The sequence below is a fragment of the Nelumbo lutea genome, chromosome 1, assembly GCF_056320005.1.
Source record: "Nelumbo lutea isolate HS-2025 chromosome 1, American lotus-T2T, whole genome shotgun sequence".
NCBI lineage: Eukaryota > Viridiplantae > Streptophyta > Magnoliopsida > Proteales > Nelumbonaceae > Nelumbo > Nelumbo lutea.
Window position 1 is genome coordinate 60,950,973 of NC_142684.1, and position 18,024 is coordinate 60,968,996.

General features: G+C 34.9%; 1 protein-coding gene across 2 annotated transcripts in view; it reads right to left on the reverse strand.

Moving 5' to 3' along the window:
- Positions 1-823: 823 nt before the first annotated feature.
- Positions 824-18,024, reverse strand: part of CTF18 (P-loop containing nucleoside triphosphate hydrolases superfamily protein) — a 49,031-nt gene continuing 31,830 nt past the window's right edge. For both annotated transcript variants that reach the window (XM_088969835.1, XM_088969846.1), the window contains exons 8-23: positions 12,700-12,807; positions 12,562-12,623; positions 12,339-12,383; positions 12,136-12,209; positions 10,953-11,020; positions 10,796-10,864; positions 10,601-10,701; positions 10,437-10,518; positions 10,192-10,270; positions 10,018-10,105; positions 9,781-9,934; positions 6,629-6,820; positions 6,477-6,536; positions 2,595-2,905; positions 2,214-2,319; positions 824-1,170 (exon numbers count right to left, since the gene is read on the reverse strand). In XM_088969835.1, coding sequence (XP_088825961.1) covers positions 1,117-1,170; positions 2,214-2,319; positions 2,595-2,905; positions 6,477-6,536; positions 6,629-6,820; positions 9,781-9,934; positions 10,018-10,105; positions 10,192-10,270; positions 10,437-10,518; positions 10,601-10,701; positions 10,796-10,864; positions 10,953-11,020; positions 12,136-12,209; positions 12,339-12,383; positions 12,562-12,623; positions 12,700-12,807 — 1,653 coding nt within the window. In that variant the 3' untranslated portion in view covers positions 824-1,116. The remainder of the gene's footprint in view (positions 1,171-2,213; positions 2,320-2,594; positions 2,906-6,476; positions 6,537-6,628; positions 6,821-9,780; positions 9,935-10,017; positions 10,106-10,191; positions 10,271-10,436; positions 10,519-10,600; positions 10,702-10,795; positions 10,865-10,952; positions 11,021-12,135; positions 12,210-12,338; positions 12,384-12,561; positions 12,624-12,699; positions 12,808-18,024) is intronic.

Sequence of the window (18,024 nt, forward strand, 5' to 3'; positions counted from 1 at the left end):
GAGGACCAAATTACCCTCATCACTCATAAAGAATTAAGGAAATATGGGGCATTTAAAATGCTCAAATGAAAATTTTAGTAAAGTATTTTTGTTATTCTGCTGTAGAATTGTATTTTATTAGTTTGGTCATTTAAGGCTGTGTGTGGTTTGAAAGATAAGGCAAGGAAAGGAAAGGAAAGGTAGGGAAAATAGAATTTTCTAAGGACGTGATAGAGAGGGAATTTGGCCAAATAAGTTGGCCCATGGACCTAAAATTGTCTGCTCCTGTGGCCTGCTTTCAACTGGTATTAGGACTTGTACAACTGTGTAGATCTTCCAAAACCACAAGAATGAAAAAAAGCACCAGTACAGAACTTTAGCTTTTAATTTGAAGGCCTTGTTTCTGATTTATTGAAACTGTCCTGTTTTTAAAGGTTATGCATGCTTGAGTAAGGTTTAACTTAGAGGTCAGATGATAGGGTGAGTGCGCCAACCTACGACTTCAGATGCTACCAAAAACGACATCATTTCTCCATTCTTATTCTTATTATTATTATTGCATACGTAACCTTGAAAAGCAGGAAAGTTCCAACAAATCAGAAACATGGGTGAGAATGAAGTTCCCATCATGTTTTACTCCCTTAAACTGACCTGCATCTGGTAGAGGTACACAAAAAAATGAGTCATTAATGTCAATTGGGCTTGAACCTACATCATAATTGGCTTTTGCATTGCTGCCATAAAGCTGCGTCTTCAAAGCTCCCAAATCATTTTAAAAGGAAAAAAAATGATAACGAAACACAGGCATTAATAGCATAGTAGCGAAAAAAAGAAACAGAATAAATGGAGAAGAAATCGTTTCTCTGTTGGAATAATTGCAAGGTTCATAGAAATTAGAAGAGAAAATGTCTTAACAGTTCCCAAATAGAATATATCAGGGTCTTAGACTCAAGTCACTCAACTATATATTATTACATCTGCAATATACATTTGGGAATGCTACGTCTATACAATTGAATAATTACAAAGGCTAAACAATCAAGGGTGAGACTGAAGGATATCAAGAAACAAGATGGTAAATCAAAAAATAAAGGTCAAGAATTCCATGAATCCTAATTCTTAATAAACATGCCTTTGTCAAAGAAGCAATTCACGCATCCGCACTGGCCTTTTTATTGCATTCGTGAAGCCCTGACATTTGGAAAAGAGAAAAAGATGGCAAATATAAGTTCCTGTTCATTCTATCTATGAATTTGGCACATGTTTAGCAAAGAAAAAAAAGCTTAGATTCATACTCTTACATCATTGATTAGTGATACAAGGATTATGTGCTTTCATTCTCAAAGTCATCAACCAGCCAAAGGCCTTGTGATGATGAAACTAATCTCTTTCCTAACTCAAGCTGAGGGATTTAAAGTCGGCATTTATCAATTTAACAGTAGTTTCTTGCATGCCTGGACTTGTGGTATTTAATGAACCTATGGATCCATGTTCTAGGCACTATTTTTGCAGAGTCCATTCATCAATTGCAAGAACCGTCTTTTTCAATTGTATCGATCTGAGCCATTCATTTAGTATGCAGAGTGCTAGATTTCACTCATCACAAGCAATGGCAACTTGGTTGGCGCATGTTTGAGCTATGCCTTGTTTAACATTTGAAACAAAAACGGAATAGGTTAGATTATTGAATCAACCACAGTTGCAACATGCCACCACTGCTAACCAATGGCTCAAGACCATGTTTACAATAAGATAGTATGTATACACCAACTTAACTCCAGAATGCAATTACACAAGTCTATGCACAGACAGGGTGCTACAAAGAGTTTCAAGCATTCACTTGGCAGACCCGTTGGATTAATCAAATTTCAATATATACAGCACTGGAAAATAAGCAAGAAGTTTGAATTGCAGTGACAGAAAGATGAAAATCAAGGATGGCGAAATGGATGATAGATTGTTGAAGAACAGAATTTAACATGCTAGCTTCGATTTTTAACAATTGTAAACTGAACATCATGTACTAGTTTTGGCACTAAAGCATGCTTAGCAGTAAACATAAAAATGAATCCCATACTTCTTATCATCTAACATTCTAACTTGCATAACTCCATACTACTACTCTGTACCCATGCCATACCTTTATGTGCATGGACATGCATGTGTTTTGTATGGGCATGATTTGCATCAAAATAAAGAATCAATCTCAACTATGATCTGGAAACAATAAATACCTCGTTAAACTTGAATAGAAGAGGATGTGCATCCCTCGCAAGTTTTGCTGGTGTTTGTAAAGAATCATTAGCACTTTTTGGCACTTCATTTCTGGACTTTCTAAACCTAAATTGAGAGGAAATAGGATGTCAGAAAGATAACAAAGTTGAATTCAGATCAAATTTTATGTTGATCCAATTTACTTTGGTCTAAAGGTATCTTTTCCGTTTGACTGAAAATAATGGAAATGGCTGTATTGCCTGAAGGGGATCTCATAAGGGCATCTATTCTCCCAAGTTCCATCATGAATTTTTCTATTTTTAGTTTGCATATCCTCTTTCCTTTGCAAAACCAAATGAAAACGATTTCTAAGAAATATGGCCACAAGAGCACAATATTACCTGTCAAAGAAACTAGAAGAGCCACCAGATGGCCTCTTTACATCTTCAGAAGTAGCCAGTTTCATGCCTGACGTGGCACTTCTGTCAGAACCTAAGGCTGATGGACTTTTGGAAGTACTGAACTTCCACTGCGTCTTAGTCAACTTATCCTTTTCGTTTTCCATGTACTGACATTCCACTGCACCATCTCTTTTGGAAGAGGGTGCCTTGTCACTTTGTTCTTGGTGTAAAGCCTGGTTTCTGCAATTGTTTCCATCATTTGAGGGTATTGATCTGATGACACTTTCTCTCAGAATCTTTTGCTTTTCAACCTGAAAATTCATTTATTCATATAACATCAAGCATCAAGATAAAGACACTGGATTAAAAAAATTAAGGAAATGTATGACAGCCCATGCTAAAAGAACATTGCAACAACTATCATCCTCAATATGCTGGAAATAATTTGAACTGAAGTTCAAGCTTAAATAGGGCTCAACGTAATTTTGAAACCAATGTTTATGATCATTACAACATCAATAGGAAATGATTTCATTCAACCCCGTAAGTCATGCACACTCATTTGTAACTGTATGAGAAAAAGGCATACAGTAATTAAAATAAGCAATTGATGACATCAATTCAAAAGGCAATCATTTTCTCATATTTAAAGTTGTCTGCAGCATGGTTAATATTATTGTAATTAAGAAATATCGACAAAAAATAATTGTTACATTTTCTCTTATACATACATGCATTGCATATACGGTGCAATACCTATGATGCCACTAAACGTATGCTACCAGAAGAACTTTGACCAATCAGATCCTCCTGCATGAATTTTGATGAATACCAGCTGATTGGTTGCCACTTTTATGATCCATTTGATTGGTTATAAGTTTTTAGGTATTATGCCTTTCCAGTATAAATAGATACATACATAGATAGATACAACAAAGGGCCACTTGGTGCAAAAAAGGAAAAAAAAAATCCAAAGGTTAGGTCTGTATCCATTCTCTATCCCAATACAGAGATAGTTGTGACTATCATTGGGCAAATAAACACATGCACACAGCCACACTCAGAAAAGATATGTCAAAAATAACATAAGATATCTAGATAGTATATTGCCTATAGCTGAATACCCAGCAGTCAAGATGGTTACCCCCTTCATTTAGGAGACACAGGATCAAACCTGCAGAACTGCACGCTCTCTGTGGTATTGAGCCTCATGTGCATCCTGCTCTGGCCCACCCCTGATTCTCATGTACCCAAAAAAATATTGCCTATAGACCTGGCATATCAAAGAAATAAAAAAGCCTATCCATGTATCTAGAACGAAGTAATTCACATGTATTCATTTGCTTCCATTTTTTCTTTTAATTTTCCATAGAATCTCAAGAAAAAAAAGACTGTTAATATCAATCTCATTTTATTAAAGATCCCATGGAGTTGTTATAAATATTGAATACATGTTAGGGAAAAAACAATAAGGCCTATGAGCCTATATTCATCTTGATCATGCATTGGGTGAAAAGCAAGACCCACTTTTAGCAATGTTGTCAGACTTGGAATGGATATGAAACCATTTTTGGTCACTGGGTCATGGGTTGAACCTTTCAACAGTCCAGTTTGACCATTCAGCTCAGTCAAACAAGAAAATACAAAAAAAGATGAAAAAGGAAAATAGAAAATAGTTTCAGGTTATCTTGTACAGCTAAAATACATCAAAATAATTTTAAAATAATAAATACTAGAAATTATAAAACCCATTAATACATGAATTTGGATTCGGGTTATGTTTGGCCAAGTCAACATTCTAAGAACCAGAACCCAAAAATCGTTTTGGCTGTGCTAGTTCCTGATTCAAATGATCCAACTCTCGGGTCTAGTCTGAATCTGACAACACTGGGGGCATGGAATATTAATTCTTTCCTTTAATTCATTTTGTGATATATTAAATATTAAAGGGTTGGTCAGTTTTGGTGTAATTGTCTAATGATGGGAGGGCCTTTAATGCTCAGAAATGGGAGAAATGAAGATCAGAAAGGGACAGTGTTTTAAAAGTGAAAGGCGCAAAAAAAGTGCAAGGGCCAATTTGCGCCTGAGGCACAAGGCGCAGAATTACAAAAAAAAATGTCAGAAGATTCCAAAAAAATGCCAAAAAATAAAAAAAAATGCAAAAATTTAAAAAAAATATTAAACATGATGTTAATAAAAATATAAACTTAAATTTTAAAATAAATGATTTTAAAAACCTATTATCTAAAATTAGAATACATATACATAACATGTAAAGTGTATTCAAATGAAAATTTAAAAATAAAATCAAACATATAAAGCATTTTCAAGCATGTAAAACCCACAATCTCTTTCTTTCCTTAATTGCATTGCTTCAAGTAGTTAATGTGATATAAAACATATTGCATTCTTGATTCTATGAGTTGCCTTTGTAGCACGCCCCTCGAGGCAAGCCCGAACAAGTCTATGTTAGGGTCTGAAATTCTTATTTATCACATAAAAAACAATGATTTTACAACTTTCATTGCTGTTTAAGAAGATATTTTATTGCAATGAATGAATGAACAACATAAGCAAATAGGGGGTGGCTAACAGCAAAAAAAGCAAAAAGCGCAAAATTTTAAAAAGGCACACACCTGGGCTGAGGCGCAAGGCGCATCAGGTGCATGTCTAGGTGCACCAGGCGCACGCCTTTTGAAAGAGGTGCACCTAGGACCTGGGCGAGGCGCATACCCCAAAATGCACCTCGCCTGTGCGCGCCTTTTAATCACTGGAAAGGGATCCAAATTATGTATTGTAACTTACCATATAATATCATAATTAACCTGTGGTAATTATGACAAGTACTAATATTATATGATATAAAACGATAAATTGAAGGACTAGAAGGGCAAGGGCAGACCAAAGAGGACATAGATTGAGGTGGTAAGAAATGATTTAAATGCTCAGAATTTAACTCTGGACATGGAACCAACAAAACAGAATTCATGTAGCCAATTCCCTATAGTTGGGATAAGGCTTAGATGATGTCATAAGTCGCTATGTAACAATAAGTCGCAAATCTACAATACGTCCAGTTCCAGAGAGATATTTCATCTGTGTATTTTCTCATTTGCCACATGGTACAAATATGTAACATATGATACAGAACTATATGTTGTAATATTCTAAAACATTGTAAAAATTCATTTTAAAGAAACAACAATATCTTTGACATATTTTAACTACATGAATGGTTCTTCAAGCAACTAGGCCTCAATTTTCCATACTGATGAAAGAGCATTTTGTAATAAGTAAATATGAAACATGAAATACAAAATGAGGAAATGAGTAGCCACCTATAAAGAATAAATTATTTCCATCTTCTTTATATTGCAGAATATGGATCAGTTAACTTATCTACAAAGCAAGATCTTTACTGTATAATGACAATACTTGCCTCGGCTTCACGTCCAGGCCATAATAATTAAATCAGGATATTTTAATAGAATCATATAATGTCAATGCTTGCAAACAGCAGTTCTCAATACACATAAAAAAATCAGTTATCCAAATATTTTTATCTCTAAGTCCAATCACCGAGTTAAAGCATTTAAAGAAATACAGTAAATAGATCTTTCAAAATCTATGCCTTTTCATCTTTTTACCCTTTTATTATTTTTTTTTACTTGGACATGCCCTTCTACTGGTTTCATTAAAATGGGCACAAATTTGGCTAGCCTAGAAATTAAAACCCGTATCATTTTGGTTAATCAAGAAATTAGCATCACATGCTAACAGTTTGGCTTTCACTTAACTGAGCTATTAACCATGGAAAACTGAGTGCTTAAAAATTGATTAATGTAAGAGAACAATTAATTCTGCTATAGATTCATCATTTACCTCATGCACCAGAACTTGCTTCATGGGTAAAGGTAGTACATAATGTCCTGATGTATAGCCCTGTTTAACACCAGAACAATGTTCAGTTCAAACAATCAATTTTATACATGTTATAATCACATGCACTGAAAGGTGAAATAAACAAGTTAAACCTTGAAGTTAATGAAGTCATGGATGGGAGGCTCAAAAGAAAGTTCTGAGGTATCCAAAGATGTTTCATGTCTTGAGATAGCTGACAAAGGCTCAGGTTTAGTATTCTTGTATGTTATAGAATATGAGACCATTGTATCAACTAACTGAGCCAGATCATCCTTCTCTCTCTCTGACAGTAAGTGCAAGGCCACCTGAGAAGGAAAAATACCATTCCACAAACCCGAAGCAGAAACAGAATCACATTTAAGATTCTCGTTACATTGAACCAAAAAAAAAAGAAAAGAAAGAAAAAGTCCTCTGCCATAGACCATATGCAGCAAAAGTATAAAGAGAGGTATGATAAACTTGGTTTGCAGTCCTATCTAGAAACGGTAAAGATCATTCTTCTAGTCATTTTATGCCTCAGAGAACATCAAGTACAATACAGATTTCACAGGTTTCCATTCAATTTTGTACTTCTACAAGTCCATTTCTATTATATATCACATTAAATTTTCTACTCATGCACAATTTTCCTACCAGAAGTAATATCAAGATTTTTGTAGCATAGAAGCATATGGACTACTTGGATGCATGTATTATATGAAGCTTTCCAATGACAACCCATCACACAGTTCAGTTACATGCATCAACTACAATACAGATTGTTAGTTTAACTGAGCATCAACCAAGGATTAAAGCATCAGTATCAAGTATCGTATCGGATCAATTGGATACAGATACGGATACGAAAACACCTTGGGAAAGCATGGATATGAATGAAAAAAATATGGAAACGCTTGGATACACTAGGAAATGCATACAAATTCCACAAATATATTAATAACATTACTTCCTATTTTACTATTTTTATTATAAAATTTAATTAAATTTCAATTAATAATTTATAAAAATATATAATCTTAAAATATATCAAATATATTAAAATTTCTAAGATACATATCATATGAAACTTCACAGCTTTTAATTACTAAACTAATTATTCTATTATTAATACTTTTATTTATATAAATTTTATGAAATAAAAAATCTTTTTGATGTGAAAATAAATTAGCGGGTTTGACAAATTCAATTTATATTATATTCTCAAGTATTTTATAAATAATATTTTTATTTTTTGTAAATAATAAATATGTTGCTATTTAATGAAAATTAAAATATTAATTAATAATTTATAAAACTTTAAGATACATATCATGTTCAAATTTATAAATTTTAAGTACTAAAATAATTATTCTATTATTAATAATTTTTATTATATAAATTTCTTGACATTAAAACAACTTTTTGATATAAATGTGGATATGAGAAATTATTTATTCTATTAGTTTATAAAATAATAATTTTGAAATATATTTTTTTCATCTTTAGTTGATGTTAAACATAAATATATGTTATTTGTTGGGATTACATTTATATGTTTTAATTGATAAAGGTTATTATCACAAGATCAAATTTGGCCTAGTGGGTGAAGTTCGTATTTAAGGTTTGTGTGCTGGGTGATTTGGATTCAAATCATCCCACGTGCATATTTTAGATAAATGGAACAGTGGAAGTTGAAACACTCATTATTGTATTGTATCGATGCGTATCGGCTGATACAATATGATACAAGCCAATACAAGCACATATCAGAGTGATATGTACGATTCAAGGGATACAGGTTTAGTTGTAGCATTTCCCATATCCCCCTTGACCAATATGGATATGATATGCCCCATATCGGGCGTATTGTGTCAACATTTAAATCCTTAGCATCAACTTTTGCAAACAGATGTGCTTCTTATATATATAATAAATTAGGCCACATCTGTAGAATTGTACATACAGTCCTAAGATTGTCAACATAATTATGATTGCAGTGACAGGGGCTTTGCACTCACAAAAAATATATATATATATATATATATATATGTCAATGTAAAAATAGCCAAGGAAGATTCCAACTGTTCCAGAGCACCATATTTGGGTTTTACTCCAGAAATTCTGGATCACCAGCCCATAAACTCTACCCTTGTTATAATGCCTTTGTACATTAGCTTCAAGTAGGAAAACTTTAACAAAAAAAATAGAAAGGAAATAAAATAAGATCCCTGATATTTATATTCTCTTACTCTATTTATCAAAGTTGTCACTGTGATCATTCTTTTCAAAAGATAAAACTGTTGTAGAGCACCATATTTGTGTCGCACTCTAGAAACTATGAATCACCAGTCCATAAACTCTCCTTGTTATAATGCCTTGTACCTTAACTCAAGGAAAATAGGAAATTTTACAGAAAAATAAAGAAAAGGAAACAAAATAAGATCTACAACATTGATGTTCTCTAATTCTAGTTGGTAAAGATGACCCTGAGGGAATTCTTTTTTAAAGATTTAATATTTATATTTTTTGGGTAAGATCTAAAATATTTATATGAAATCTACAGCTCCAAAGGAAGAAGCGATCTGTTGCAAGTTGAAGGGGCTAGAAGGACTAGAAGCAGACCAAAAAGGACATGGGTTGAAGTAGTTTATTGAAACTTCAAATCTGAATCCGATTCGAAATCCAATATATCAGATTACATCCGAATTGTGCTTTTTTCAACTTTATTGTGTTTAAAACAAAGAAAGATTAATTAGCTTTTAACTTATACATATATAATAAATTTAAATAAATATAAAATATTGAATTTATTAATTATAAACTTCATATAATTATATATAATATCTATATGCATATAGAAAATAAATTTTAATCAGACATGGATCTTAATTGGACAGGGTGGGGTCAAATCCACATCTGATCTGATTATTAAACGGATGCAGGTTCCAAGATCCAAATCTGAAATTGTCTGATTGGATGCCAGGTCGGATTTCAGACCTTCAAAGTCCATTCAGTAGTAGGTCAAACATGCTGACATAAAACAACAAAAGGAAGTAATAGCGATGAAATCAAACAATATTGTGTGCTCTGCTTATATCCAGGAATTCCTCTATTTTTCTTTTTTTTTTTCCTTTTATCCAGGTAATTCAGGGATTTTTTGATTGGTGAGTTTAATGCGAGGAATTTGAAGGCTTCTTTATCATCTAAAATTCCCATTACCAATACAAAATAAAAGTGTCAAAACAAGTATGGAACAAGAAGAAACGAATAAAATTTCAGCAGTTACCGGCCTCAGAGTTGGTGGTGACAAAATATGTAACAATTGAGAAATGGCATCTTCTACAAAATACCCAGCTGACAAATGCCTTGAGATAGATGGTGAGATTTTGTGATGCCAAGACCTTAAAAGATCCCTCTTTTCCATGAACAGTGCTCGGTATCTGAAAGAATGCATTGAGATGATGGCAATAAATAAGTACGGTGTCACTGGCAATGAAGTTAATGTCTGTGGGAAGAGAAGTACCTTTGAAAAGATTTTGGCCACTCAATATTTGGTTTTTCAACCTGAGCTATTAAATTGTGTATGGCTATTGCAATAGAGGATTGGTAAACTGAAAAAGAAGATTTTGAGGAAGTTCCATTAACCAAATCATAAGTATTGGATAGTAAAAACTTAGAATGTTCTGCTTGCATTTACCTTGTAGTTGCATCCGTTGAGTCCGCATAACATACTGATGCATGAAATCAGAAACGCCAAGATTGTTTAAGCACTTGACCTTCAAATCATTACACAATAGTCAAAATATATATTCTTTAGTGGTCAAATGCCCTGTTTTTGATAATGCAAATTTTTGAGAAGCTAGACCATAATCACACACACACCACATGTGCACATGGAGAGAGAGAGAGAGAGAGAGAGATGCAACAGCACTGGGGACTCACAGTCTTTTGCATCAGTGGATCATGATAATGGAGCTGTAAAATGTTCTCATGAATCCCATCCATGGTCAATTCGTATTCACCACTGTACAGCAACATTCACATTGTGAGGGAACTAGAATATCACTTAAGTATGCAAAGTGAGATCACTGGAATTCCATACCTACCGGTTAGATATAAGGGAATCCAGAAAGTCAAAATTACTTGACGTAGTTCTGAATCTATTCATGGATTTTCTTTCCTGTTTCACTTTCCTCTTTTGGAAAACCTTTAAGGAACAAATATCTTCAAAACTTAGTCACCAGATATGATAGTGAAGCAATCAAGAAAGGTGAGGAAAGGAATTACTAGTTTTAGATTACCTCCTTCCAGACATCAAAAGCACTTCTTGACATATCCTTTCGGCCAACCACTTGACAGCTAAGCTCCAACTGAATACAAGCAGTAAATAAATTAAATGCTATAAAGTTGACAGGTTTATTTTAAAACACCATGCTTTAGGAGCATTTAATAGCATACCACATTAAGTGTTTCTTTCTTCTTGTTGAGAAACTGAAGTGTATTTAAGCATGAGCGTATATCACATTCTGGAAAAGATAAACAAACTGAGATAAATGAAAATAGCAGGGCACATAAAAAAAATTGTAAGTAATCCATAAGCAAATTCTTACAATTATTAAAGACATAGCATTTCCATAATGTTGAAAGTAGTAGAAGTGGAACTATTAGCTATTTTTAGTTGCTACTTTTCTTTTATTTAGTTTATGGGTTTATTGTTATTGGGCCACAGGTCTATTTTAGTTTTTACAGGTCCTTTATTAGGGGCACTTTTGTAATTTTTACATATTTCCAGCAACAATATAAGAGATTGGGGGTTCATTATGAGAACTACGAACTGATTTTTTCCTCCTTTCTCTTATTCTTCTCTCTGTTATTTTCTTCTTTTAATACCATATTTATTTATTCTTTAATTGATTGTTGCTGATTTATTCAACATATAACCAAAGAGATAATCTACAAAACCAGAAAATATGTGATAAACCAACAAACTAAGGATTCCGAGTCTCTAAAAGGAAGAGGAAGTGAAAAGTGAGACCATAAATGATCAAAATCTACATGCAAGTGCTGGTTCTGTACAGTCCTGATGAATCAGCTGTATCCCCTTTCCAACCATCTCACAGTTGGACCAAAGGATAATCACCAGTTGTTACTGATTTAGATAGAGCTGTGTTCATGAAATTCCTGCCCCTTCCAGTTAATAAATGAGAACATCCTTGTGAAAGTTAAGAATGTATACAGCAAGGCAAATCAAGCAGTTGGTTTCCTCACCAGCCTCAAGCTATGAGATGAACTTCTACCTCATTGGTTTAGCTAGGATTGTCTTTGATGGTGTTCAAGGTTGCAACCCCTTTTTCCTGTTAGCCCTCATCTAAATTACGAAAACAAGAAATGAAAATCCTTTTTCTTTTCAGGAAATAGACTTTTTATATCAGATTAGAAAAAAAGTTTCTCATAACCAAAAGAAAATAACTGAGCAGATATTCCTGAATATTTCTTGGTTTTACTTGAAATACAATTCTATGTTTCAAGGACTCATTTGACAAACCTTTTTCTTGTTTAAAGCTATAGTGAGAATTGCGAAAAGAGCAAACGAATTATTTACAGTAAATTTTCCCATGTGAAGAGGAAACTGCGAACTTACCAGTATACTCAGCAAGTGCAGTTAATGCAATAGAACTTGTCCTGAACCCTTCCTTATTACAGATATGCTTAAGCCTACCATGACCACATTTGGAAAGGAATGTAAATATAGTCAAATGAAGTAATTACATACAAGGAGAGGTTCTTTGTCCTAAATGAAAATGTCAAACCCACAAAATAGAAAATCAGTATCTGTTTTATTACCTATTCACCACACGGCTAATTGTTGGGTGAACAAATATATGCACCCTAGTAGAGCAAACAAATAACTTAATGTCATTAAATCAAAATACTTCCATGATTTCTAGTGTCTAAAAACTGAAATACAGGAAGTGTAACGCTTCCACTTGGACTAATACTACTAACCAACAATAAAAATTCAAAATAAAGTTGTATTAACATTTTGGGTGTACTGGTAAAAACTTACTTTGCTACCTGGCGCAATGGCCTCAAGGCAGGTGCAAAAAGATCATTGCAAATACAAATCACCTTCGTTTCAGATAGTAGATTCATCAGGCCATTGCAAAAGGCATAAGAAAAAAAATGCAGCTATTTGGAATCTTACAGGTCTTAACAGTGATACAGTTTTATGTCCCCTTTTGGAGGAAGTCTTGCCTTGTTCCTCTTGAGCAATATTACCCTTTCCAATTGCAGATTTCTTTTCAGCAGCAATCTGCTTGAATTAAATTGTGTTTTTTAGTTGGACAAACAAGCTTTCTATAGTAAGGAAATGCATAGCTCAAAACTACTACAGGAAAGAGGAAAAGAAATAGGACATCTCTTCCATTTAGAAACCAAGCAAAACAAGACAAATGCAAATTAGCATCAACACAGTAAAAAAATCTATTTCATCAAGATACTGTCAGGACATGACTTCAAGGTACCAGACATAAAATTTAAACTAGGAACTGAAGTGCTTGACATGATAAGAGACCTATGTACAGGTACCATGATATCATATAATTAAATAGCATTGGTTTAAAAAAGAACTCTACATGATCAAACAAGCAGAGACTTGGCTGGATAGATAAACATCTTGTTTAACCTATGTAGTCTGAGTCAGGAGGGTGGGCATTCCAAAGGTTGAATTTGTACTTATATAGATATCATGTACTGTGTAACCTAACTGTATAATAAGTGGTCAGGGTAACACTTTGTTGAGTTGTTGAGTAGATATATCTTACACAGCCAAACAATTCAATATCATTGGTTCAGAAACAAAAAGTAAACATCAACTTCAAATTATAATAAAGTATTCACTTTCTCGTTCAAGCTTTTGATCCTTTTCTTAAATTCCACCTTTTTAATCACATGATTAAGGGTGTTCATAAAAATCCAAAAAGCCGATCCAAACCAAGAAAACCAAACCGAAAAATCCGGTTAATCGAACCAATCGATTCAGTTTCAGTTCAGTGCTTTTGAAAAACCGAAGGACCAGTTCAGTTTTCAGTTAGCCTAAAAAACCAGCAATTAACTGAACTGACTGGTATATATCATAGTTGTCAAGGTGACACCTAGGCGAAAAGGCACCCTTGAAGGCTCACCTCGCCTAATCGCCAAGCAGTTTTCTATGTTGTGTTATAATTATACTTTTAAAATTATAAAATAGACATTATTAAACTAAAATATTAATTTTGTGTGTTTATATACAAATTTATTTTTATCAATTTCTTATTTGTTAGTGTTTAATCAACACAGACATTGCTAACTGCTTTATTTTGAACCCTCAAAGGCTTCAAAACCTGAACCAATAAGCAAGGAAGAATTTGAAATTTTGTCTAATCAACACATTTTCTTCTCCCACATCTTCTTCTTCTTCCACCTTTTCTTTTCTTCTTTTCCTATAATAAAAATAGGGGTTCAGCCCCTCTATTCTTTGAGTTTTCTTTCCTTTCTTTCTTTTTCTTCTCATGAATATGCTGATATTCTATACTTTAACATGAAGCTTATATTTTTCTTATGAAAGTTATGTATAATTATTAAGGAAATATGGTTATGGAACCTAAGGAACTACCCTAGGATATATGTTCTTTCTTAAAAAAAATCTATCACCTAAGCAACTAGGTGACAAGGCGCCTCCTATCGTCTAGCCTTGCCTTGGCACCTTGAAAACTATATACATATATAACATGCATTATATATAAATATATTATATTTATAATAATCTATTTTATAATATAATATAATACATATTTATACATTTATTTATACAATATATACTATAAATATAAAAAATTGACAAACCAAAGAACTGAACTCTCAAAAAACCAAAACTGGTAAACTGGTTAACTAGTAGATTCAGTTCCGGTTCGGGGATTTTCAAACTCCGGTAGGGAGTAAAGGAATGGAATAATATCTGATATGCTGAGAAAAGATAAGGAGTTATGCCAGATTAATTTTCCAAAGACATTTTAGGGTAGTTAGTAGTGTTTCTAGCAGGTCAAGAATCCCACCCATTAGAGCCCAAGCTATATTTGCTTCAAATCACCAAATGCCACAGCACCTCGTTTTCCATTGGGAATCTCCAGAACCATTTTCCTAAAAGTGCAATGTTTTTTTGTCATTTATTCTCCCAATTCCAAGCCCCCTCCCTATTTTGTCCATCAGTTTCCAACTTGCCAAATGATCCTTTTGTCATTCCCTAGGTCCCATAAGAAATCTAATTATCTTTTCAATCTCGTTCACTACCTTCTTTGAAGCCTACAATTTCAACAAAAAAAGTACAATAGGAGGTTTGAAATAGTCGATTTTATTAGAGTGATCCTCCCCACTTTTGATATGTAATTCTTATTCTGTGCTGCCAAATTTTTTGAGAATATTTTAATAATGACTTCCCAAAAGGAACATCTCTCAACTTACCCCCCAAAGGAAGGCCAAGCCTTTGCTTCACAGCCCAAAACTGCTGCACCCCTCTCCACCAAAGATGGTCCAAATGGATTACCACAAAGCAGCATTTTGAAAAATCAATTTTAAGTTCAAATACCTTTTCCACAATCTCCCATTGTTTTGACAATTTAGGAATAAGATGTTAGACAGTTTTGTATGCCCTTAGCTTCAATCAAAATTGATGTACTTTATGAGTTTATTGTAAATGAATAAAAGTACATATTTGATTCATGTTCCCTTGGTATGTTTCTGTGTAATACCCTTAAACTGGACACTTATTGAGACTCGTGTTAGTTTAGAATGTTCACAGCCAGTGGGTCGGTCTGGGGAGACCTATCCTGACAAGGCTGACACTGTGGTGCCACCAAGTCGGTTGGGGTGGCTTGTCTCAGCTACCGGGGTGAGACCCTAGGCACATACAGTGTGGGATTAATTGAATCTTTGAACTAGACCAGATTTCCAGTATTGCCCTGGACCTTGGAGATTGATGGGCAAAAACTAGAAAGTTACACCCGACCCCTAGACTCGATTATGATACTGCATTAGGTGTCGGATCGGGCTGTCTTTGATGTACCAATCAGTGAGATCCTTAGCGGGGGTCAAAACCTGGGTATGTTGGGACAATCCGAGAATTCATCTGAGTGGGTGATCATAGTGACAGGATCAGCCCCTTTGTCGGACAAAGGTAATGATCGGGGATGCACTCTCACTGTTGGAAATCAAGACTGCCGGCAGCCGATTTCAACCGTTGAAATTTGTTTTGCAAAATATATTTTATATGAGATATAAAAGTATATATATTATGGTTTCTAAAATGTTTGCAAAAGGGTTTTAATTCCCAGGATCCATATAAGTGGAGAGTGCAACACTGTTCCTTGCAGCCGAGGGAGAGGTCCTCTCTTGTCGGGCAGTGTATGATCATTATAGGCTGAGAAGTTAAGTGTAAGACCATTGAGGATAATACCTAATGGGCTAATCTTGCATCTGCCCACAGTCCCTGGGTGTTACAAGGTGGCTTGGCCCAGGGACCACTTAGGGTAAGTGTTGGGCCCATAGAGCCCATTCGATGGGTTTCAGGGGGTGCACCGTCTTTAACAGTGTATTCGACTAGGCCTTGTAACAAAGGCTGGGCCGAACCCATGTGGCTGATGTGTAGATCAATGCTTGGGTCCCACGCCATACAAGGAAGCCCAACTGGGCAGCAGTTAGGAAGGTTAAGTGAGCACATAAGCTTAATGGGCCTAAAGCCCATTTCGAACTGGGCTATTAATTTAGTTAATTAAAGGGGCGAATTCTGAGATGGATTAGCAATTAGGATAGGGTCTTGATCCTATCCACTCAGAGAGTCCAGATCTGAATGTGATTCAGATCTAGAAACCTCCTAATAAGATTAGGATAAAGCTAATCTAATCTGCAGATAAGATAAGGGTTTATCCTTATCACTAGAAGAGAAGGCTGATCCAAATATGATTTGGATAAGCACCTCCTAATGGGATTAAGAGCTGATCTTTTCAAGTTAACAAAAGGAAGGAGGGGGCGGCAGCCTTGAGAGAGACCAAGAAACACATCAGATCCTCTTTAGTGCTGAAATCAAGAAGAGAGAATTCTGCACCATGCGAATACTCTCTTGCCGCCTCCCTGCTCTTGCCGCCCTGTTTGCCAGTTCGATCTCCAACTGTGGGAGAAGTCAAGATTGGATCTTGACATCAATTCTTTGAGAAAGGATTGAAAATGAAGCTGTGCTCACGTTCCATTCGGCTGTTTCTTGCGAAGGACAGAGTTCTTGGGGAAGAACACTGCTGATTCTGCTCCATCCTGCACTGCGCCATCTTCAGTGGGAGCAGTCTTTGGATCCTTCCTTGGGCGTGAACACCTTCGTTGGGAGATATTGCTTCTCCGTATCAGGTATCATTCTCTCCCATTCCTTTTGGTTCAGATCTGGTTCAGTTTAAGGTTCAAGATTTATCCTTGAAAATGTGATTTTCTAAATAGGGAATGTGATTCCCAGTTGAAGGGAGAGAAAATTTTTTGAAATTCGCCCCTTATTCTGCAATCTTTGGGCGTCCATGTGATGGATCTCTCAACCCTTCATAAGACTACAATAATGGAACCATATTATATATAAAATTCCATGATACTTTCACCCATGTCCTCTTTGGTTTACTCGTAGCTGTTCCAAACAATCTAACTTGCAATGAATCACTTCTTACTGGTGTTGCATATTCTAATGCACATGGCCAAACCATGTTAGTCTACTTCCTCTCATTTTATCACCTCTTGGGGTTATCCTAGATTCTAACAAATATGCACATTTCTTATCCTATCTATTCTAATCTCCCCACTCATCTCACCATTCACATGATATGGACACGTTTATTGGGAAGAAATATCGCCGCCGGCAGCAGCAGTGATTTGGTGTTCTCACCGGATTCAGCTAGTTACAGTCCATCTTATCTTATCTGTTTTTAGTCCATCTTATCTTATCTGTTTTCAGTAAGGATTAGTAGGAAGTCTGATCTATCTTAGGGAGTCTTATCTAGGGAGTCTTATCTATCTTATCTGTAAGTGGTATAGATTAGCAGGGAGTCATCCTACAAGGAGGATTCTTATCTCTTGTAATCTCCTATTTAATGAGCTGAGGATATTGAATAAAATTATCGAACATTTCAGTCAAGAAAGAGAGCAAAGGAGAGTTGGTGATCTCTTGAACAAATCACCTTTAGGGCGGCAAGATAGGTTCTTCAAGAAAAGGGAGGAACAAGGGAAAACAAGAGGTTTTCCCCATGGACCGACCCGTGACAAGATCCTATTCGCGAGCCCTTAACAATTTGGTATCAAAGCCAAACGTCATGGGCGATCTAGAGCAATTGACGTCCAGAGTCCACGAACTGGAGCACAAGCTCGTGGAGAACAGCACGGAGGTACGCGAAATCAAGGACGATGTCCGAGAGTTACGGCGCTTGATGGAGTTGTATTTCTCTAACAAGGAAAGGAATCCAAAAGG